The sequence below is a fragment of the Talpa occidentalis genome, unplaced genomic scaffold (genome assembly GCF_014898055.3).
Source record: "Talpa occidentalis isolate TD23 unplaced genomic scaffold, MPIMG_talOcc4v2.1 talOcc4.2, whole genome shotgun sequence".
Lineage (NCBI taxonomy): Eukaryota > Metazoa > Chordata > Mammalia > Eulipotyphla > Talpidae > Talpa > Talpa occidentalis.
The window spans coordinates 116,150,260-116,173,675 of NW_023602073.1; the positions used below are offsets into that span (position 1 = coordinate 116,150,260).

Sequence of the window (23,416 nt, forward strand, 5' to 3'; positions counted from 1 at the left end):
GAGATCTGTCAAAGTTGTTGCCAGTTTTAAAGATTTTATTCTTTCTAATGGCTGAACAATATTCCATTGTGTGCATATATCATATTATTTCATCCATTCATCTTAGAAGAAAAGCATTTCGTGCAAATGAAAAACACAATGAGATACCACCTCATGCTGCTGAGAATGGCTCATATTAAAAAAAGCCAGAAACAACAGATGCTAATGAGGATGTGCTGAAAAAAGGAACTTACACTGCTAGTGGGAATGCAAGGTGGTCCTGACAGTATGGAAAGCTGTGTGGAGGTTCCTCAAAACACTAAAAATTTGATCTACTATATGATCTAATGATTCCACTACTAGGAATCTACCTAAAGACACAAAATACACTAATTTGAAAAAGGAAAGCTGCAAGCCTACTTTTGTTGCAGCAGTATTTACAACAGCCAACTTACAGAAACAACCTAAATGCCCCCAAATAGAATTCTTGGTCAAGAATTCGTGGTGTTTATACACAATGGAATGCTACTCAGCAATCAAAAAAGATAAACTCATGCCATCTGCAGCAACATGGATGGAGCTGAAAGGATTATGCCGAGATGAATAAGTCAGAAGGAAAAAGATAAATATCAGATGGTTTCATTTATATGTGGAATATAGAAAAAACAAAGGGTCAGGAAAAAGACAAAACTTGCAAAATGACCATGGATCTGATATATAGCAGTGGAGGGGGATGCAGAGGTCTCAAAACAGGGGAGGGAAGACACAAGGGACTGTGGTGATGGATCACAGGTGCTGTGGCGGTGGGGAAACTACAGGGACTAAACCTGTAAGGAAATAAGGAAAGCATTTCATGTAGCTTCAATAATAAAGCAAGAGACAGTTTATTTAAGAGAGATAGTAGAATACACAAGGTAGCGGGCAGTCTCAGAAAGCATGAGAGTTGTTATGAGACCTCAAAGCAGGAAGGGCTTTATGATATCCTTTTTTTTTCCCCAGGTGGGAAACTTACACTCACCTTTCTTCCATTATTCCAGATTCCCGGAATTTGAACTTCCCATCCCTTTATCTTTTTGTGTCGGTGAGAATGCTCATTGGTATGAGTGGGTTTTAACATCAAAAACATGAGGTTTGGGGGTCTCCCTGGTGGCATAGGCAATTAAGCACAGTGCAGTGAAGCTGTCTACAGACTGTGCAGTGCGATCCCAGCCAGCCAGGATGATACCCGCATGGCGCGGCAGACTTCCCCTGTTGCGCCCGCTCTCCCCTCAGCAGCATATTTCAGTCAGTCTGCCTCTTCTGTCCCCCACTCTGTCTCTGGTGAATCCTTTCACCCTCCTGCATGTCTGGTTCCCCCTGTATCCTGGTTCCTGTGTAAATAAATAAATCTTTAAAAAAAAAAAACTCACGAGGTTTGTGTGCAGTTAGACGTGTTGAAAGAAGTCATTTAAAAGGTAACTATGCACAACCATAGTACCATTGTTAGACATGTGTATTGTTTCCAGGCCTTCTGGACCTGTATGATCTTATCTGGTCCTTGAAACGTGGTGATAAATCCAGCAAGAATATCAGAAAGCAAAACGGTGGCTATCTGCCTCAGGGAAATGAAGAGATCTCTTTTATCTCTAACAAAGAAAGGAGAAAGGAAAAAACTGAAGGTATCATACTTCCAGATTTCAAGCTTTATTACAGTGTTGTAGTAATCAAATAGTATGGGTCGGCACTTCCATGTTTTTGGTGAGCTGAGTCAAAATGGAGCCAATTTTACACATGTGGGAAGGAAACTCTCTCATAATGCTGTGGGCAAACTTAGCAGCCACATGCAAAAAATAAAGCCCCAAAGAACAGACATCAGTCCCCTGAGACAGGTCTAAAAGATTTTACGACCCATGCTTTATATCCAAGGAAGTGGTTGTTACAACCTTTGAATACAGTGTTTGTAGTACAGTTACCAAAGTTAAGTAATAAGCCTACATTTACTGAGAACCTGTAGTTCTCCCCAAGACTATTGACCTTTTGGGGTAATCTGATCTCTTTCTCCTAGTAACAACAAAATCTTACCCAATGTATTTGTCCAAAAAGGGCTGCTTGCTGAGTCCCTGAAACACCCCTCATTGCCTAGACAAACTCTGCAGAGAGTATTTATTTGAGTAGCACATCAATTCCTATCATTCCTAAAATTATAGCAGAAGTGAATTTTCTTCATCTGTGGATCTGCAACAGTAAGTAGTGGAAGGGCAGCCTCACTCCTCTCCTGTCTCACCCTCTCTTCAGCATGCAGAGGAAGTTTGAATTTTCTTTTCAAGTTTCTGTTTCTCTTCCTTTTCTTGAACATCTGTGCAAGACTAAAAGGGAAACACATGATGTCTTTTCTTTCTATTCATCACTTTCTTTACTATTGATCAATGAGAAGCAAGAAATAGAAGACATGTCAAAGCCAAGATGCTTCATGAATCCACCTCACCCCCTACACTTGTCTCTTGTCTTGTGGCACAGCAGCTCTCATAATTCTCTCTCCTGTGACTGGGCGTAATAGACAAATAGCAAGAAAGAGGTGATATTCAGTGTTTGTGGGGACTGTCCTTTCTTTTCTCAGGATTCAGATTTTCTAGACTTGGTGTTTTTTGGGAGTGTGGGTAAAAATGTGTGGGTGGGGGACAGGAATTGATGATAGTAACACTTTCATTTTGGCTTTTCATTCAACTTTATTTCCTATTATAGAAAGCTCCATTTGTCAATGTTACACAGTGTAAATTTATTTCAACATGTCCCAAAGATGAGTTCTCATTTATTTTCTTTCCTGGAGAATTTGTGACTCTGTTATCAAAACAGCTCTCCATCTATGTCTCTATACCAGTCTTTGTTATTTCTAGCCAGTCTGTTCCATGCTCAATTCTCAAAAAATGAGCTGCTTGAATTTCATTGTTTGGTGAGGAAACCTCTAGTATGATAGTGGGACTTTAATTGCATGTCTTAACTGGGAGCCAAATTACATCCCACACTGGCTTCTCAGGTGTTGAGAAAATCTCTCTGGAAAACAAAGCATTGTTTATTACTATTTTCATCCTGATTTTCTTAGATGAACAGTGAGATTTCTAACACACAATTTCGAGGCCACATTCCTCAGAAAGTCAGATTCTTAGTGGATCACGAGGCTTAATGTATACCCAGAAAACTAGGTGATTCTGATACCAGTGATTTTCCTGCTCTTAAGCATAACTCCACACTCTCCCTCTATTGATGAGGTGAGTTCAAGCATAAAGGTATTAAATGTTTCTTGAGTACGCGGCAATATCTTAAGAATTCTTAACTGAAACACATGCTAGTTCTAACCTAATGACTTCTGGGACTCACTCATGGATTACACTTTCAGGAATAGAGTCCTTAGTAGAGCTAACAAATTTTTCTTGGTCAATTGTTTTGAACTGGCCTATTTGGGACTTTTTGCTTCTAATTTTATTTTAACTTTCCATTGGGATATTTTTCAGATTTCTGATTTTAAAAGCTTGAACAATTTGCTGAAATTCCCTGTTTCTTACCTTCCTCATCTGTATGTTTTGGATCATGATAAAACCTCACTCATGGGATTTTACAAAAATCATCTTTATTTTCTGGTATCTTAGCTTCCTAATGTATAGAATACTGATAACAACAATACCTCTAGTATATTGGGTTTTGAAGATTAAATGACTTAATAGGAACCAGGGGTTTAGTTTGGGAAATGAGTTGACAGGTCAATGGTGCTTGGCATTTGTTGAATACTCAGCAAGTGCTAGTCCTTATTATAAATCACCAAGTATCTGAAAAGTGTTTTATCTGTTATTTTCTTGTAGGCAAATCATTATGGACAGCACAGATAAGTATCTCTTTAAATTTAAAGGTTTTTATTTTTCAACTTCTTATCTTGATCATGAACTACTAGAAAACCTAGATGATTTTGAAGTCAGAGATGACGATGTCTTCATAGTTACATATCCAAAGTCTGGTGAGTTTGGGGGCTGGGGAGCCCTTGTTATTTCCCTTCATTCTGGTTTGGGAATAGATGTGTGCAAAAGGCATTCTCCAGACATTGTCATGTTACATTCATGTAATTGGTGCATTCAATATTGTGTGGGAAGACCTAGGTTACAATATGAGAAAAATAGAGTGAAGGGATTTTGAGCTCTTTAATTTATATTTTGAAAAGATAAAGCTCTTGGGAAAGAGATTAGGTACAGAGAAACACAGGAAATCACAGAACAGTATAAATAGGAAGATTGCACAAAATACATGCATGAGAGAGGGAACTGAAAAATTAATGTGAGTCACTATTATAGAATCTGAACAACAACATCTTTTCAAATAGATAGAGGAGTTAGGAGATCTTTTTCTTTTTTTAAAGATTTATTTATTTATTTATATAAGAACCAGGGTATAGGCCAGATGCTTGGGAGGGTAAGAGGATGCACCAAAGACAGAGTGGGGAGCAGAACAGGCAGGTGGACGAAATACGCTGCTGAGGGGAGCAGTGGGTGAGTCAGGAGAGGTCTGCTGTGCCAGGTGGGCTGCTCCTTGGCTGGGCGGGGATCAAACTCATGCTGCAGTGGCTGTGGACAGCTTCATAGGTTGAGTCTTAACCCCTTGCCCCACCAGGAAGGCCCGGAGCTAGGAGATCTTGATTATATCTTTTTAGTGTATGTTAATATAACATACAATCAATTTTATAAAATCATTAGAGTGGTTGAAAAAAATGAATAACCCAAATGTTTTTGAGAAGAGTAACATTACTATGGGCATGAATCATTTAAAATTAATTCAGGGTTCACATAAGATTATTTTTCTTAATAGGTACTATCTGGACTCAGCAAATACTAAGCTTGATTTATTTTGAGAACCATCGTAATAGAACTGAAAGTATAAATGTAAATATCAGAGCCCCCTACATTGAATACAATTTACAGAAGACTGACTTTTCCAAAAGACCCTCCCCTAGGATCTTTTGTACCCACTTGCCTTATCACTTAGTGCCAAAAGGTCTCAAGAACAAAAAAGCTAAAGTAAGTATCAAAATGACTCACAAAAATATCTTCTTCAATAGTCTCCATCTGTGCTCATGAAGTCTTTCAAATGTGATTATTATATTTATATGATATTGTGTTCTTTTCAAAAATATGCAATTATAAGTAGAGACATAAATTGGATCACCACACACATTGTTTGCAGTGTAATGATAAAATATCTAAGGACAAATTCTTTAACTTCAGCTCATAAAACCCTATCTTTTCAATGGCTTACTAAGAATTTCTTCTATGATCATAGGTATTTCAGGCATTTTCTAGATAGGCAGTTTGCAGCGAATGTATATGTGACATTACAGTAAGCATTGTTGTAAGTCTCTGTACATGTTTCTTCTGGTGACAATGTTTCCCTGAAAGCAGAGTTTACAGGTAAGTATTCAAATTCTTAAGTGATTTTCATTATTACCTATATGTATTGTATGATCAACTTATACTTCATCAAACAGCATATCAAGATGCATTTATTCTCCTAATCAACACCAATGACTGGATTTTTTCTTTGTTGCCTTGATAGGTAAAAGAAAATCTCTTTCTTGAGTAATTTGCAGCCATTCTGATTTTAATTAGTTTGACCATCATTTTGCGTATTTCTTCGCCTTTGAATATCTTTTATGTCCATTGTACATTTTTCCCTGGCTTTTAATTACAGATTTTGAAAAAAATTATACAAGGCAAATATTGTCTCATTTAATATTTACCTTGTTAAACTGTTAAATGCCTTTAATTTATAAGTTGTGTTATTTCTGTTAATGTAAAGGCATCAATCCTGCATATAATTTAGAGGTAGATATTTACACCTAAGGTATAACCACTCCACACCCACCACCAAAGCACTCATAATCCTCCAGCAGAGTCCATTGTGCCTCCTCCTGCTTTTCATTTCATTCTTTTTCATTTTAATGAAATTCATTTATACTCACTTATTTATACTTATAATTCCAAACCCTTAAAGCTAGTCTATTATCTTTCCTTTATTGCTTGTAACTCTGTGTCTTGCTGTAAAAGATTTTTTCACCAGTAAGATTATACTAATATTCTCCAGTTTTTTCTAGATACTTTATATTTTTGCTTTTTTTTATATGAAATTACAAATTCTGTCTGACTGCATGTGATGTGAAATATGTCTATTACATGATATTTGTCAGGGTAACTAGCTAATTGATATAATATTTTTTGTTTAAGCATTTACCTTCATTACTCTTTTGAAGTCTTTTTGTTATACTGAGTTTCCAATGTCCCTCCCTCTCATTTTGCATTTTATTTTCCTTTTTCCCCTTTACCAAACCACCAGTGCCCATGTCCCATGTGCCTCCCTCCTACCTCCTCCACCCTTCCCCCTATCCCATGGTAACCAATATTTTTGTTTTGCTGAATTCAATTTTTTATTTTGTGTGTGTGTATCTTTTTCTGTTTACATTCCTCATAGTGGAACCATTCAAAATCTGCCTTTTACTTTTTCTTTGATTTTACTTGGTTTTATTTTTTATCCAAATATTGATAGATCTGTTTAATGCATGGCAATTATTTTCTTGTTGGAAATATTATAGCAGGTAAGATTGAACATTATTAATTTTACATTTTAATGTGTTATTTCTTCCAATTTTTTTAATGTTTTTTGGAATTGAATGTGTGTGTGTGTGTTTAATTCTGGGACAACCATTTGTATTGCAATATTAGCATCCAACCTCATTCTGTAATTGTGTTTAAGTCTCCTTGGATGTTCACCAAATATACTATGTTGTCCTTTGTATGTATATTACCTTCTTTTTCTGCATTTCAGTATTTTTATTTTTTATAGCTGTTAACATTAGAAACAGTTTAAATTTTTTTTATCTTGTCCATTTAGTTATTGCTGTATTCCCTACTTTTTTTTTTAATGAGATGTATTAATTTTCCCTTTATGTTCTATCCAGGATGCACTTCACTTTAAAACAATAATGCATTTTATTTTCCACTACTTTCCAATGTATGCATTTGGTTTTTTCTAATGCAGTAATTAAAATTTGAAGAAAACTACAAAAATAATACTGATGAAAAATTGTCTCTTGTCTTTGACCTCTAGTACTTTTAGGATATTTACATTTTTTTTTTCATTTTCATTTTCTTTCCATTTTTTGGGGGGGCCACAGAATGAAGAGAAATATTTTTCTGTTCATTTACTTGACATATTACTTTTTTTTTTAATTTAGAAAGCTCTAATATCATGAGATTCCAATTTTGCAACCAGGTACATGATATGTCCTCATCCCCCATATATAATAAAATAAAAATCACAATTAACTTAATAATATCCTATTTCTGGCATAAATACTACTGGATTATAATATAATATTTGTTTGGATATAGTGCCAGAAGAGTTTTGATATTTGCTCCATTTTTTTTAAATTTATTTATTTTTATGCATGCAAGAGCTGGGGCACAGGCCAGAGATGGGGGTGGTGAGAGGATTTACCAGAGACAGAGTGGGAAACAGAACAGGCAGACTGATGAAATGCAATGCTGAGGGGAGCAATGGGCGAGATAGGAGAGGTCTGTCGCACCATGTGGGTATCTCCTTGGCCAGCCAGGATCGAACACATGCTGTAGAGGCTGCGGACAGCTTCACAGCGCTGCACTAAACCCCCTCCCTGCTCCATCAGGGAGGCCCTGGGTGATGAGTCTTTAAAGATGTTACTGAGATGTATGTCTTGTAGTGTTTCACCTATATTTCCTTTATATATTTTATGGTTTCAGTCTTGTGTCCAGTTTCTTTATCCATTTTGAGTTAACTTTTGTGCATGGTGAGAGGTGGTGGTCCAGTTTTCCCAGCACCATTTATGGAACAAACTGTCAAAGTTCCATTGCATATTCTTTGCTCCTTTGTCAAAGATTACTTGTCCATATAAGTGTGGCTTTATTTCTGGGCTCTCTATTTGGTCTGTGTCTGTGTGTCTATTTTTGTTCTGTGTGTCTATTTTTGTTCCAATACCATATTGTTTTAATTATCATGGCTTTGTAGTATAGCATGAAGTTTGGAAGTGTGATACCTCCTTTCTCCTTTGTTTTCATCAGTAGTACTTTGGCTATTCGCTGTTTTTTGTGGCTCCATTGAATTTCATCAGTATTTGTTCTATTTCTTTGAAGAATGTCATTGAGATTTTTATTGGAATAGCATTGAATCTGTAAATCGCTTTGGGTAGGATGACCATTTTAATAATGTTAATTTGTCCAATCCATGAGCAAGGGATGTCTTTCCATTTCTTTGTGTCTTCTTCCATTTCTTTTAACAGTGTTTTATAATTTTCTTCCTATAGGACCTTCACCTCTTTTGTTAGGTTTATTCCCAAGTATTTGATTTTTTTTTTGTTTCAATTATAAAAGGGATAGTTTTCTTGATATCTTCTACTTCAGATAGATGGACTGGGTGTAGGAAGTCTACTGATATTTGTGTGTTGATTTTGTATCCCGCTACTTTCCTGAACTGGCTGATTATTTTGAGTCGTTTTTCTGCGGAGTTTTTGGGGTTCTCTATGTATATTATCATATTGTCTGCAAATAGTGATAATTTTACTTCTTCTTTCCCTATTTGGATTCCTTGTATGCCTTTCTCTTGTCTTATTGCTTTTGGCTAGGACCCCCAGTATTATACTGAAGAGCAGTGGTGAGAGAGGACATCCTTGTTTTGTTCCTGATCTTTCTTCAGCTTTTCTCTTTTGAGAATAATATTGGCAGTGGGTTTGTAATATATGGGTTTTATCATGTTAAGGTATGTTCCTTTTATCCTGAGAATTACAAGGGCCTTCATCATGTATGGATGTTGGACTTTGTCAAATGCTTTCTCAGCATCTATTGATATGATCATATGGTTTTTATTTTTCTTTTTGTTAATGTGCTGGATTACAGTGATCAGTTTTCTTATATTGAAACATCCTTGTGCCCCTGGCATGAATCCCACTTGATCGTGGTGTATTATCCCTTTGATGCATTGTTAGATTTTGTTGAGGATTTTTGCATCAGTGTTCATTAGGGAGATTGGCCTGTAATTTTCTTTTTTTGTGTTGTCTTTGTTTGGGTTTGGTATTAGTGTAATGTTAGCTTTGTAGAACATATTTGGTAGTATCCTTCTTTTTCAATTTTTTGAAAGAGTTTGTATAGGATAGGCACTAATTCATTGCTGAACATTTAGTAGAATTCATTTATCAAGCCCTCTGGACCTGGGCTTTTTTTTTTTTGGGGGGGGGGGTGTTTTGATTACTGCTTCAATTTTGCTGCTTGTAATTGACCTGTTTAGGTGCTCTATTTCTTCTTTATCCAGCTTTGGATGATTATATCATTCTAGGAATTTGGCCATCTCTTCTAGATTGTTGAATTTGTTTGCATGTAAGTGTTCATAGTAATATCTGATTTTTCTTTAATTTCTACTGAGTCTGTTGTGATTTCTCTTCTTTCATTTATGATCCTATTTATATGTGCTTTCTCCCATTTTTATTTTGTGAGCCTGGCTAGAAGTTTGTCTATTTTGTTTATTTTTTCAAAGAACCAACCTTTGGTTTCCTTGATCTTTTGGATTTTTTTTTATATTTCCATTTAGTTTATCTCTGCTTTGATTTTTATTTCCTTTCTTCTACTGGCTTGAGGGCTTTTTGTTGTTCTTTTTCTAGCTCTTTGAGATGTGAGATTAGGTTGTTTCTTTCAGTTCTTTCTTGATGTGCGCCTATTTTGCTATATATTTTGCTCTGTTTTCATTGCTTTTCCCAGAGTTCTTTATCTCCTCCAGCAATCTTTTAATCTCCTGCATTTCTTTTCTTTCCTTTCTTAAGGTCTCAATTTCATTCTTAAGTTCAATGTCTAAAATCATTTTTTTCATTTTCACTTTCTTTCTCCTTTTTAATCATGATGGTCATTAATTCTCTGACAGGCCGAGAAGTTCTTCCATGTCAGTGTTGAGCTCTGGTGATTGTTTTCCTTTTTGTCCTGTGTTTTTCCCCTGCGGGCTTGCTTGGTTATTTATATTTTTCCTTGTCCCCGCTCTTTGTTTTCTTATTAGTTCTATGTGTTTGGACATTGTGCCACTGGTGTTGGTGGGCATCTCTTTGGAGAGCTCCTTCAGGGGTGTCGGAAACTGTTTACCAGACCCACTCCAGCACTGTTACGCCAAATCTCTGTTATGCTGTGGCTATGTTGCTGGGCACTGTCTCTTACAGTTCCCTCCCTCTGGATTTCCTCAGTTCCAGCAGGGAATCCGCTAGGTGGTAATTTCGTTCTGGTCACTAGGAGGCGCCAGAGACCTGTACTTGCTGGCCTTGGCTTTTTTCCCCCAATAGTTCTCTGAGAAAGGGAGAGGGGAGGGGAGCACCTCAACACAGGCGCTATTGCTCATGCTGGGTCTGTGTCCCTCCCAAGTTCACCCGGTGCTGAGCCCGCAGCTGTGATCCCGCACCCTGGATTCTGCGCTCTAGTTCTCAATTTCGGGGCTCTCAGATGCACAACACTGGCTGTCACCCTGTGCGGTGCCCACTCTTAGGGTGCGTCCCAGGCCCCTGATGCGGTGCCCGGCTCTCAGCTCCAGAATGGGGTCTTGCTCAGCGCCTTTTCCCAGTGTCACCCCCATTTGCGTGGCCCACCCCCTCTGATAGCCTGAGGGTGGTTTTGGAATCCCTGGCTTCCAGTAATCAGGAAATTGGTGATTTTGTTCTGATCACCAGGGACCAGAGCTCTTTCCTAATATCCTTCTAGAACCGTGCTTCTCCCCGTGGGTCTCCAGGGAACAGAGTGGCATGCTGTGCCCCAGTGGCATGGGAGTGCGGTGTCTGCCCTGTGCCCCAGCATCGTGGGGCTCCCACGCCCTGAATTTCGTGCCCCGTTTCTCAGTTCTGAAGCCCTCAGAGCCAGGCCGTGGCGGTAGCCCCGTTCAGTGCCCACAGAAATGGCGCCTTTTGCACCCCGCTCCCTTCCCGGGTGCCTGGTTTGATCACCCAGGGAGGGTCACTCGCCTCAGTGACTGCTCCCCGCATGTCTCCCTGTAGGGGCAGATGGCACAGAGCAGGATTTCTATGATGGAGCAGACGGGGTAAAGGGGAGTCCAGAGCCCTGGTGGCTTTCTCAGGCTTTCTTGAGCTTTTACGTGCAGTGCAGCAACCAGGCAGGCGCACGGCGCAGGGGTGTGGGGCGGGCCCGAGGCCAGCAGGCCGCCCAGCCCCTGCCAGTCTCCGCTCTGGGCTCCCCTGGGTTCTCTCTGCCCTCGTCTCTCCCGCGTCTCTCCTGCCTCTGCTTCTCTGGCCAGTATCTCAACGCCGCGGTCCTGGCCGCAGAGTAGCCAGCTCAGCTACAAGGACGTCACAACATGCAGGCGCCCCGTCAGGCAGGGCAATCTAATGGGGCAGAAAAGCCTGAAAACCCTTTACGCGAAGCTCCCCTCGATCCTGGTCACCGGGGCGGGGACCTGGGCAGCCTCCCTCGCGAGGGCTTTTCTAGGTGGCCCTGGGCTGTTTGCGGGTCTCCCCCGGCCCCAGGCCTCATCTCCCCGCAATGCCCCAGAGCCCTTCGCTCACCTCCGTGGGTTCCCGTCGCGGGGTGCGGTGCCCGCAGCCGTTCCTTTCCCCTCGCTGTCCCGCTGGAGCTCCGGTTTCTGCTTGTGTTTTGTATTTGTTTTTATTGTTATTTTTTCCTCCTTTCTGTCGTCAGGGCGCCGGCTTTGGGGGTCCGGGAAGACAGCAGGTTCTGAGCTTTCCTCTTTTCGTCCTCTCCTGTCGCCACTTTCCTCTTCGGGCAGGTTGCCCTCCTCGCCCCATCCTCTTGCGGGTCCGGCTCTCAGGGACCTGCCGCTTTTCCGCCCTGTTACCTGTTTTTACAGGAGAACTTTCTGCAGCGTTTCTTCGCCGCCACGTTGCTCCTGATGCCTTTGTTGGTTGTCTTTTAATAATTTCTCCTGTCAGACTTTAATTTTTATCAATCTGGTCATTAGAGAATGATATCTCAAACTGATCTTAATTTATGTTCTCTAGTAATTAATGAGATTAAGCAATTGTTGATACTTTTTTGCCAATAATTATTTTTTATTCATTGAAATATTGTACCTTTGCATAAATTCTTATTGGATTTATTTATGATTAGTTTCATGTGTATTTGGGTCATTAATTATTGGTCATAGGTGCTCCTTCTGTAAAATTTTGTTGTTTCTCTGTAACCTTATGGTTTATTTCGATTAGGAACATCCTTTTTAATTGAATGTAACCCTATTGATCAACTATTATTTTATATAAATTCTTATTTACATATTTCTTCACAAAAATATGACTGAAAATATATCCTTTGAATTTTTTAAATCAAGGTGTACCTTTCATATTTAAATCCTCTTGTTAATTATTTGTATGTATGGTGTGAGGTAGAAATACATTTTCAGTTTTCTTCTATGTGGACAATTATCTCTTCCAATATCAGGTGTGAGTGGTTTTTCCCTTATTTATTAATCCCTTTGCCTCGTTGACTGTTTCTATAATATCACTGAATGCCTACGTATGGTAAATTGGAACTGTCTATATGAAAGATAATGTTCAATAGTCAATAGCCTTACAAATAAATTTTTAAGTACTAGGAATTTGAACACTATGCTCGCTTTTGTGAATTATCATGTGAATATATTTTTTTGTTACAACAGTCTTAGTACTGGCAAAAATTTGAGAACCACTAAAATTTCCATGAGTAATAGACTGCATAGAGTAGATTGTGAATAGTTATATAAGTTATCATACATTCATATAATACAATATCATTATGTGTTAAAAAAAAAAAACCTGACTGTGTAATCAATAATTACTGAAATAACTTTGCTTTTTTCTGTAGATTATTTACATTTACAGAAACCCCAAAGATATTTTGATCTCATATTATCATTTTTCAAATTGGGTGACTGCATTTGAACCCTCAGAAAACATAGAGTGCTTCATGGAAAAATTCCTTAATGGAAAAGGTAACTGAATTTAGTCAGTCAGCAACATGTTTATGAGACAATGGAACCATTTAGTTACATTCTCTAATTAGGAAACATATCTCAGACACTGGAGAAGGAATGATAAAAGGCAGAATGCATATGATATTACTGCTTGTCATGTCATGTATCACCCATTGCTCTTATGATTTTCACCAGGTCCACTTTGCAATGTCAAGGTTACAAAGACATATTGTTTAGGACATGCTGTAGCAGATCATAAGGGAATGAACAGCCATCTATCTAGCCAAAAGTTTAGATCCCAAATTAGGTCCATGTTTTCCAGAACAGCAGATATCCAGGGTGGGCTTACATTTTGTCTTCTGCGATGGCATTATATGGCAAGCTGTGATGTGTCCACCACAGAGGAGGATAAATTTTAACTCCAGAGACATTTTAGGTGACACATTACTAAGGTGATTATTTTTCAGTATGGACCTTTAATTTTCTTTTTTTATATTTATTTTCTTTTTTTTAAAGATTTATTTATGCAAGAAATGGAGTATAGGCCAGAGGTGTGGGGGTGAGAGGTTTCACTAGAGACAGAGTGGGGAACAAAACAGGCAGATTGACTGAAATACATGACTTAGGGGAGCAGCAGGTGAGTCAGGAGAGGTCTGCTGCGCAATGTAGCTCCCTGGCCAAGGATGGAATTCATTCTGCAGTGGCTGTGGATAGCTTCCTAGGTTGTGTCTTCACCCCTTGCGCCCCAGGGAAGCTCTGGCCTTTAATTTTCAAAGCTTGATTTTACAGTACTATCTAAAAGTAAGCTCTAGAATTAAAACAAAATACAAAGAAAAAATAGAGAATAATGGGGGAAATAAAGATATGTGAAGAAAAGGAATGGGCTTACCGAAAAGAAATGACAACATTAGATCTTTTGTCTTCTGATTTTGCATTGCCACATTCTGATGGACATAGAGACAGTTCAAAACTGGTTTCTCTTTAAATCGTGCAATAGTTCCCTTAAAACACCATTTTAAAAAGGCAGCAGAGATGGCTAACGAGGTCACTTTTTCCAGGAGAGAAAAGAAAGATTATAGATTGTTGTTAAATAATTGTAACATATTTGCCTTGTTATTACTCCCCCTCCCAACCTCCTAGTGGTAGGAAGTCTTTGGTTTGATCACATCAGAGGCTGGTATGAGCACAGACATGATTTCAATATTCTCTTCATGATGTATGAGGAGATGAAGAAGGTAAGAGGAGAAGGTTTGTTTCTATACAGTATTTCTTTGAAACCCTTTCTTATCTTGCTTTCAATTACCCACATTCTCCTATTCACTTTCATACCTAATCAAAACTTCATTTTGGGTTTCTCATTTCTTGCCCATCCCTTAATCATTGTTTTTCCTTAGGACTCTCTTGTCATTGTACAGTCATGTTTTGTGATTCATCCTTAAACAACCATCTGGAGCAATGAAGACAAACTCAAATGTCTAAGATGGCTGTAGCTTATAAGAAAAGGGATGACATGGAGCTTGGGTGACACGGCCACCAGTATAAGAAAATTGTGTGCACTGTGAACCCAATTCTTCCTGAGTATTAAAGAGAGTCTTGAACACAGATTTCAGGTGAAATCACATAATGATTACATGTTCACATCCAGTCAAAAGTGTGTTAGCAAACTGTATACAGCAAATATTTAGACTTCACTGTTGTACTCTCTCAGATTGATATGTTGATTTGCAGTACATAATTTACTCATGGAAAATCTTGAAAACCTCATATGATTGGGACTAATCATGAGAAAAAAGTCATTGAATCCCATACCATAGAGCTTAAATCACACAGGGAAGACAGGTATTACAAGCAAATCTATATAACTAGGAAATATTTTAATTGTGTAAATTTTGCAACTATGATATCTAGATAGATAGAATAAGAGGATCTGCTCTGTCAAAAGTGATAGGCAAATTTCTGAAAAAATGCTACATGAAAATTGCCAAATAATATATATGAGTAAACAAATGTAAATGAGGTGAAAGCAAATTGTAAGTCAAGGAAAGAATGCAAATCCCTCTAACAGTGAAGGGCATCACCCATTAGGAAAGCTAAGGGCAAATGGTAAAGAGCATGGTAGAAGTGAGGAAAGATTAAGATTGAAATGAGCCACACTGTGCAAGTCTGCAGATTATGTTAATATAGAGATTTTTGGGCCTCCCCAGGTGGTTCAAGGGGTTAAGCACAGCTCTGTGAAGCTGTCCCCAGCCTCTGTACCATGAGTTCGATCCCTGCCAGCCAGGGAGCTACCAACATGGCTCAGCAGACCTCTCCTGTCTTGCCCACTGCTCCCCTCAGCTGTGTATTTCAGTTAGTCTGCCTGTTCTGTTCCCCACTCTGGTGAATCCTCTCACGCCCTGTACCTCTGGCCTGTACCCTCATTCTTGCATGCAAAAATATGTCTTTAAAAAATAGAAATTTCCTTAATTATAAACATTTTATGAGTTATGAGGAGAGCAATGTGACAGAAGTAGTCCTTTGAGAATATCATTGCCTTTAGTGAGTTCAAAAGTTAATATGGCAAGGCAGAGGCAGACCAGCGAAAATCACGGTATTTTGAACAAGGACGGTGTCATTGGGTCGGCAAGAATACATGGTTTTTCATATGTTTATGAGGCAAAAAGGAAGGGGATTACCTATCGGAAAAATGAAAAAGAGAGAGGTGTCAGGATGATTTCTGTGTTTCTCTTCATATACCTCTCCATAAAAAGGTATCTTTCATGACGGTGTTTAGGGAACACTGAAACAGAGTGAGACAATAATGAGATAGGTTTTGATATATGGAGTTTAATATGTTTAGAAGCATCCAATTGAAGATATGTGGAAATGTATGCTATATATGTATATGTATATATACACATATGTGTACATATGTATGTGTGTATGTATATACATATGTATATAGCATACATATTTGGAGTTCATTAAATATATACAGATACACATATGTATATATTTATTTACATATATTTATGTATATTTGTAAACATATATATATGTGTATATGTATATAAATACTTTCAATTTGGGTATTCTCTTTATATACAGTATAACTGAAACTTTGTCCATTAAATCTACTGACAGTATCTAGCGTAGTAAGCCAAACTGGAGTGGATTAGGGAATAAATGCAATACAAATACAGTAGTGATGATTTGGAGGGGAGAGCAAGGTTTAATACTGGGAAAGGCATGTGTAGGGCTTCAGAGTACCGGCAATGTTCACTTTGATGTCTATGTTGACATCATGAGTGTTCATTCACTTCATAATTGAATATACTGCATACTTGTTTCATGCCTTTTCTGCATGTGTGTTAATTTGAAAATATCTTAGGAATTTTCTTAAAGATTTATTTATTTATGCATACAAGAGCTGGGGTACAGGCCAGAGGTGTGGGAGTGAGACAGAGTGGGGAACAGAGACAGAGTGGGGAACACCAGAGACAGAGTGGGGAACAGAACAGGCAGATTGACCAAAGTACGCTGCTAAGGTGGGCAGCAGGCAAGACAGGAGAGGTCTGCTGAGCCATGTGGGTAGCTCCCTGTCCAGCCTGGGATTGAGCTCGTGCTGACAGGCTAGGGATAGCTTCACAGTGCTGTGCTCAACCCCTTGCACCACCAAGGGGTCCCTATACTTCTATATCTTTTCTCTTAGTATCTAATAGCTTTTGAGTATATGTGTTCGTGTTCTTAAATACAATGAGTGTATGATCACTATTCAATGTAAAATTATTTCTAGAATTAATTTGATAACTGGGGTCATGATTTTACTTCCCAATCACAAACTCCTCAATGGGCTAGTATCACCTACAGGGTAAGTACTAACATAGTTGGCAAGCCAGACAAAGCCCTTTTGTATTCAACCTGCCTCTCCAGGTATTTTCTTTGTGACTCTCAAGTACCAGGCACACTGACTTCCAGTTTTCATTGACTATGGACAGCATTTCAAGTTACTGTTGTTTGGAATTTAACCCTGAGGAGGGAATTCTTATGTTTTCCCAGAAACATTTCTTACCTTCCTTCTGAATAGGAAGAAATCGTTTTTCTTCTTGAAAATTGCTCTCACTGCTACAAGATACTATTAATGTCCCTTTTCTTTGAGCTCTCATTGCACCTGGTGAGTTTGTCTCCACTTTTCAACACCTCCATGCATTTATTGTGCTAAAATATCATAACAAAATTTGTAATTTTAACAACTTTAAGAATACTGTTTTGTGGCACCAACAGTATTCATACTGATGTTCATCCATACCCCATCCATCTGCAGAAATTGCTTCATGTTGCAAAGCAGTAACTTTGTACCCCCCAAAATTAACTCCTTCCAGCTGCTGGCAGCCACCATTCTATTTCCTGTTGCTATGATGATGACTATGCAGAGGCTCATATCAGTGTAATGACTGATTTTTTTCCATTTACACTGACATAAGTTAACTTTTTGTTGTCAAGATTCATCCATGCTGTAGCATATGTGAAAATTTCCACCCTCTGAAGGACTGAGTGCTGCTCTATAGCATCTAAATATCACATTTTACTGAACCACTCATGTGTGGATAGGCCACATAGATGGCTTCCATTTCTCAAATCACAAACATTCCTGCTATGAAGGTGAGTGTACAAACACCATTTTGAATCCTTCTTTTCAATTCTTGAAAAGAATTCTTCAATTCTAATATCCACAAAAGGATTTGAATAGTAATAATATTTTTTATTATTTTTAGTACTATATGATCATATAGTATACTATATGATATACTATCATATAGTAATAATATTTTTTTTTGAGGAATCTTAAACTAGTACAGGAGTTTCTATAGAGACTGCGCTATCTTACATTCTCACTGATAGTGCAAAATGGTTTCTGTTACTCTACAACTTCTTCAATTTTTGTATTTTCTGCTTTTTGTTTGACTCCTTTACAAAGCATATTAGAGCATAAAAATACACATGGCTGACTTGCAAAGGACAGAGCCTTCATGCCCTCTCCAGTGTTAGTAGTGCCAGGCAATAGTCAGTACTTTATTCTAAAATAGGCTTACCATCTGATATTTCATCTAACTATAAGCCACTGTGAGTTTCCTGAGGAGTTTTAGTAGGTTGAGTCAAACTATCATGTTGGTACATTTGGTGCATTAAATGCTTTTTCAACTTAAAATTTTTCAATTTATTACGGGTTTCTCATCATGACCTCTTTGTTAAGTCAACAGAGACTTATACCTGTTTTGTTCTTCCAATGAAATTGTGAACTCTTAACAAACACATATTATTCTCTTAAATTTTTAAGCACATTTTCTAAAACACCTAGGACATTATTAAAGGACTGGCTGAAAGAATGATGATGAATTGTCTTTATAAAATCAAGGGATAGGGAGTTCTAAGAAAAAGACAATAAAAGCACACACTTTTAGAAAGATTAATGTATCCTTGTCACACTTGAGATGTAAAATATCTTCAGTTTTCCAAAATGTGATAAAGATATTTGGTTGAAGCTCATATATTCCTTATCTATTGAATAGGTTCTTACAATTCTTTCAGGATCTCAGAATTTCTGTGCGAAAAATCAGCAGATTCGTTGAGAAAGAGCTGAGTGAAGAAGACATAGACACTATTGTAAAACAGGCTACATTTGAAACCATGAAGACTGATCCACTAGTAAATCATAAAGCCATATCAGAAAACGAAGCTGCAACCAGAACAGAGGGAAAATTCCTGCGCAAAGGTGATGCTCAGTGGTTTATAGAAGCAGAAATGTTGAAATTTCACTTGCACCCTTGGCCACCACACTAAACAAGGAGTGGTTCCCACACACCTCTCCAAGTACTGCCAGTTGGGCCCTAGAGACAAAGATCCTAACTGCATGTGGTCCTGAAAAGTATCACCGGAAACTGAAACAGGACTTTAGTACACAGCCTCAGACAGGAATCTGACAAATAATACTAGTTTCCCAACATATAACCCACATGATCCTACACTTTAAAATCTGCCAAGAGGAATTACCTGCAGACAATGGATATATATGACCAGGAGGATGTCAAAATTCCCTAGACTACTGCAGAAATTTACTTCATATGTATTTCGTGTGGGGGAGGCCATTTGGCCTATTATTTCCTCAAGTGTCAAACTTCCTCAGTGTGAAGAGTTGATTGATATCTCATAACTTATTCTTTTATGAATTTTATTATTCAACAGTATGCAATTAATTTTCATTGTGCTTTTGTAATTTATGAGTGGTTAAGAAGATATGTTGCTGGGCCTCCCTGGTGGCGCAAGGGGTTAAGCACAGCACTGTAAAGCAATCCGCAGCCTCTGCAGCACGAGTTCAATCCCTAGCCAGGGAGCAACCCACATGGTGCAGCAGACCTCTCCTGTCTTGCCCGCTGCTCTCCTCAGCAGTGTATTTCATTCGGCTTCCCTGTTCTGTTCCCCACTCTATCTCTGGTGAATCTTTTCACCCCCACACCTCTGGCCTGTACCCCAGCTCTTGTATGCATAAATAAATCTTTAAAAAAAAGACTATATGTTGCTCCTAAAGCTCCTAAAGAATGAAAGTTTTATAATTTTAATGCACATTATTCTGCAAGAAACATAAACTGTATTTTTCTGTTTTATTCATTATCTATTTAATATATTGAGAAAATGTATGATGATGTGCCCTGGTTAATTCTTAATTGTGTGTGAAGATCTTGTTGAAATTTCTCTAGATATCAACATTTTTAAAAAGCAGTGTTCCTTCTTTTGTTCTATTTTTATCCCATTCATGTCTTAGTGCTCAACAATATCAGCTTTTACGCACTTCTCACAGAGCTTGCTAACTGTTCCAAATGCCAGTAATAATATTCACACAAGAAACTCTTATTGTTGAAGATGCCAAATTGTTTCTCTCCATTTAAAATTTTGGTTCTATGTTGGTTGCAAATATCTGTCATTCAAAACTGCAGCAAAGACAGATCTTGGCACCTTCTGGGACTTTTACTTCATTACTTGAAAATCCGTTCTTGTTTTCACATTTTAAAACTGAAGTAATACTTGCCTTTTGCATTTTTGTTGAAAATTCTATTACATGACAATGGTAATTTGCCCATTATGATGCCTGGGATTTTGTAAGATGTATTTAAACATAAGTTTTTTCCATAGGTGGTGATTTTGCTTTTCCTGATAAGATTAAAATAGATGCAGTGTTTAGTAGAGGAATAACCCATAGGGGGTTGACTATAAGTATACTCTCTGTTGCTGCATTCCTCAGCTAGTTTCTTAGCTCAGATATGTGTGAGCAAAAGCAAAGTTTCCAACCCATGGAGAACTAATGGATATTTAGCTTGGTTTGCAGAAGAGATTAAAAGGATTGAAGGAAACTTTTGTCCTGATAATGCTGCTTCTCACAGAGGTGTTGTTCCTGTGCTTTTTCCCACTAGGTACCATTGGAGACTGGAAAACTCACTTAACTGTGGAACAAAATGAAAGATTTGACAGAATATTCAAAAGTAGGATGAAAGATTTCCCCTTGAAGTTTATCTGGGATATGAATGAAAACTAGAATCAGTGCAAAAGAAGTTCATTCAATCAGCTAATACAGAGTGTATTTTAATATACAGATTCATTTGTGCTTCTCTTGCAATCTTAACTATAAATGATCGGTGTTTAAAATGTGATAAAGGTGGGCCTCCCCGGTGGCGCAGCGGTTGAGCGCTGGGTTGCAAAGCTGCCGGCAGCCTCTGCAGCGCCGGTTCGATCGATCGCAGGCTGCTCCCCAGCCACCGGAGGAGGGTCCCACATGGCGTGCAGACCTCTCCTGCCGCCTGCTGCTCCCCTCAGCAGTGTACTTCCGTCCTTCTGCCTGCTCTGCTCCCCGCTCTGGCTCTGGTGAATTCTCTCACCCTCCCGCGCTTCTGACTGTACCCAGTGCACGTATAAACAAAACAAACAAACAAACAAATAAATAAATAAAACATGCCTCTATTAAAAAAAAAAAAGAATTAAAAAAAATAATAAAAAAATAAAATGTGATGAAGGGCCTCTCTGGTGGTGCAAGGGGTTAAGAACCGCACAATGAAGCAATCCACAGCCTCTGCAGCACAGAGTCAGAACCCCGTCCAGACAGGGAGCAATATACATGAGGCAGCAGACCTCTCCTGTCACGCCCGCTGCTCCCCTCAGCATTGTGCTTCTGTTAATCTGCCTGTTCTGTTCCCCGCTCTGTCTCTGGTGAACCCTTTTACCCCCCACATCTCTGGCCTGTATGCTAGCTCAGTATGCATAAATAAACCAATCTTAAAAAAAAAAAATAAAATAAATATAATATGTGATGAAAGTAGATGTGATGAATTTGATGAACACTGAAAAAACAGAAATTTCAAAATTTAAATTATTTCTGGATTGTCTGCATTGGTAGCCTACAATAAGGGGAAAACAGAAAGTATAGTGCATGGTTTGTAAATGTCTTGAGTTTCCTTTTCTGTGTATTTTTCCATTGTTTACACTTTAAAATTTGGGCGCAATGTCGTTAAGATTATTTTGTTTCTAGAGTTAGTATTTAATTTTTTTCTTTTAAAATCAATGTCAATATTGAAATAAAATGAAGATTGTATGTGTGAACATATATATCTGTTTAATAGTTTACTAGATCACAGTGTTGCATTAGAGAACAAAGGATCAAAACAAAATCATTTATTTAGGTCACTAACTTAACAATCTGCATAAAAAAAGATTTACACATAATGTCACTTTTAAACTAATTCTAAATATATTTAATAGCAAAGCAGCTAACTAAAATAATTTGCTATAACTGGAAAAATATAAGTGAATCTCTTTGTAATTCTAAAATGGAGGAAAACTTCTAAAGCATAAGTAAACAGAAGTACCATAAAAGATAAAAGTTAGAAAACTGAGAATTATAAAAACATCAATGCACCAACTCCATAACAGCCAACAAAAGGAAGCAACCCAAGGTCTATGTACAGTAAAATAGATAATATACAAGAAAACACCATGTGTCAGTAAGGATATGTGAATTATAATTACCTGGATATCTTCTATGAATCACAGAAACATAATACTCCGTGGGAAAAATGGCAACTCTTACTATGATAACACATACAATTCAAAAACAGGTAAAATTAATCTATGACTTTGAAAGAGAGTGGTTATGTGGAGGGGTGATGCAATAATTTCTTTGTTGAAGTGTAGCTACTGCCATGTGTTTGTTTCTTTTGCAGATATATAAAGGCTTCTGTCTATGCTGATCTCTATCTGAATATGACTTGCATTAACTTTACCCCTCCTTTAGTAAGATTTTGATTTTGCTTTCAGTTTGGTCAAGATTTATATTTAGCTCAGCTGTTGAATTTGCTTTATTAGGTGCTCAAAATTGAGAGTGTGAATCAGAAACTTGTGGAAGAATAACTGGGAAGTTTGTGAAAACAGAACTCCAGGATAAAAAATGTTTTTCCCTGCTCTCCCCATAGCATACACTTGGCTTTAAAATATAATGTCCATATAAATGTGGGTTAATTTCTGGCTCTCAATTCTATACCATTATTTTATATGTTCATCTTTTATTCCAGTGCCACAATGTTTTGACACCTAGAGCTTCTAGAATGCTAAAACTGTGGGATTGTGAAACTTCCTTCCTCTTCTTTTTTGTCAAGATTGCTTGGTCTCTTCATCGTCTTTTGTTATTCTGTATAAATTTTAGTATTATTTGCTCTAATCTTTGAAGAATTCCATTGAAATGTTGATTAGCAATTTCATTGACTATCTGTTTCTTTGAGTAAGATGGACATTTTAACACTATTATTTCTTCCGATATGAGCGTGGAAGATTCTTCCACTTCTTTATTCCCCTTTGGTTTCTTTTTGGAAACCAAATATCTTATAATTTTCATTGAATAGGTCTTTCACTTTGTAGTGAAACTTTGTAGTTCACTCCTAGGTATTTAATGCTTTTTGATGTTACTATAATGGGAGTTTTCTTGATCTCTTTCTCTTCTATTTTGATTTGTCTATAGGAACACAACAGACACTTGCATATAGTCATGAGCCCGTGACTTTGTGAATTATGGATTCCAAGTTTTGTTTTGTTTTCACCAGAGTCATTCGGGTTGTTGTGTATATGATCATGTCATCTGTTAGCAATGATAGGTTTAATTTTCTCTTTCAATTTGGCTTAATTTTGTATCTTCCTCTTGCTTTATTGCTCTGCTAGGACTTCCAATAATATGTAGAAAAGTAGTGGTGAGCATGAACATTAATGTTTTTGTCTTTGTTCTTTTATTAATTTTTCAATTTTCTTACATTGTTACTCAGTTTTGTAGAGTATTTGATTTCTCCCCTCAGATGTAGTCACCAATACTTGCCTTCCCTTGGTCTAGATTCATGTTTTCTCACTTTATTTGAAGAGTTAGAATCACACTAAATTTATT

At 37.7% G+C, this 23,416-nt stretch overlaps 1 protein-coding gene across 5 annotated transcripts in view; it reads left to right on the forward strand.

The window, feature by feature from the left end:
• Positions 1-20,573, forward strand: part of LOC119253428 (amine sulfotransferase-like) — a 33,218-nt gene extending 12,645 nt beyond the window's left edge. For all 5 annotated transcript variants that reach the window (XM_054699124.1, XM_054699123.1, XM_037520962.2 and 2 more), the window contains 7 exons: positions 1,485-1,637; positions 3,813-3,964; positions 4,807-5,015; positions 12,858-12,984; positions 14,107-14,201; positions 18,535-18,718; positions 20,412-20,573. In XM_054699124.1, coding sequence (XP_054555099.1) covers positions 3,823-3,964; positions 4,807-5,015; positions 12,858-12,984; positions 14,107-14,201; positions 18,535-18,718; positions 20,412-20,533 — 879 coding nt within the window. In that variant the 5' untranslated portion in view covers positions 1,485-1,637; positions 3,813-3,822 and the 3' untranslated portion in view covers positions 20,534-20,573. The remainder of the gene's footprint in view (positions 1-1,484; positions 1,638-3,812; positions 3,965-4,806; positions 5,016-12,857; positions 12,985-14,106; positions 14,202-18,534; positions 18,719-20,411) is intronic.
• The last annotated feature ends 2,843 nt before the right edge of the window (positions 20,574-23,416 follow it).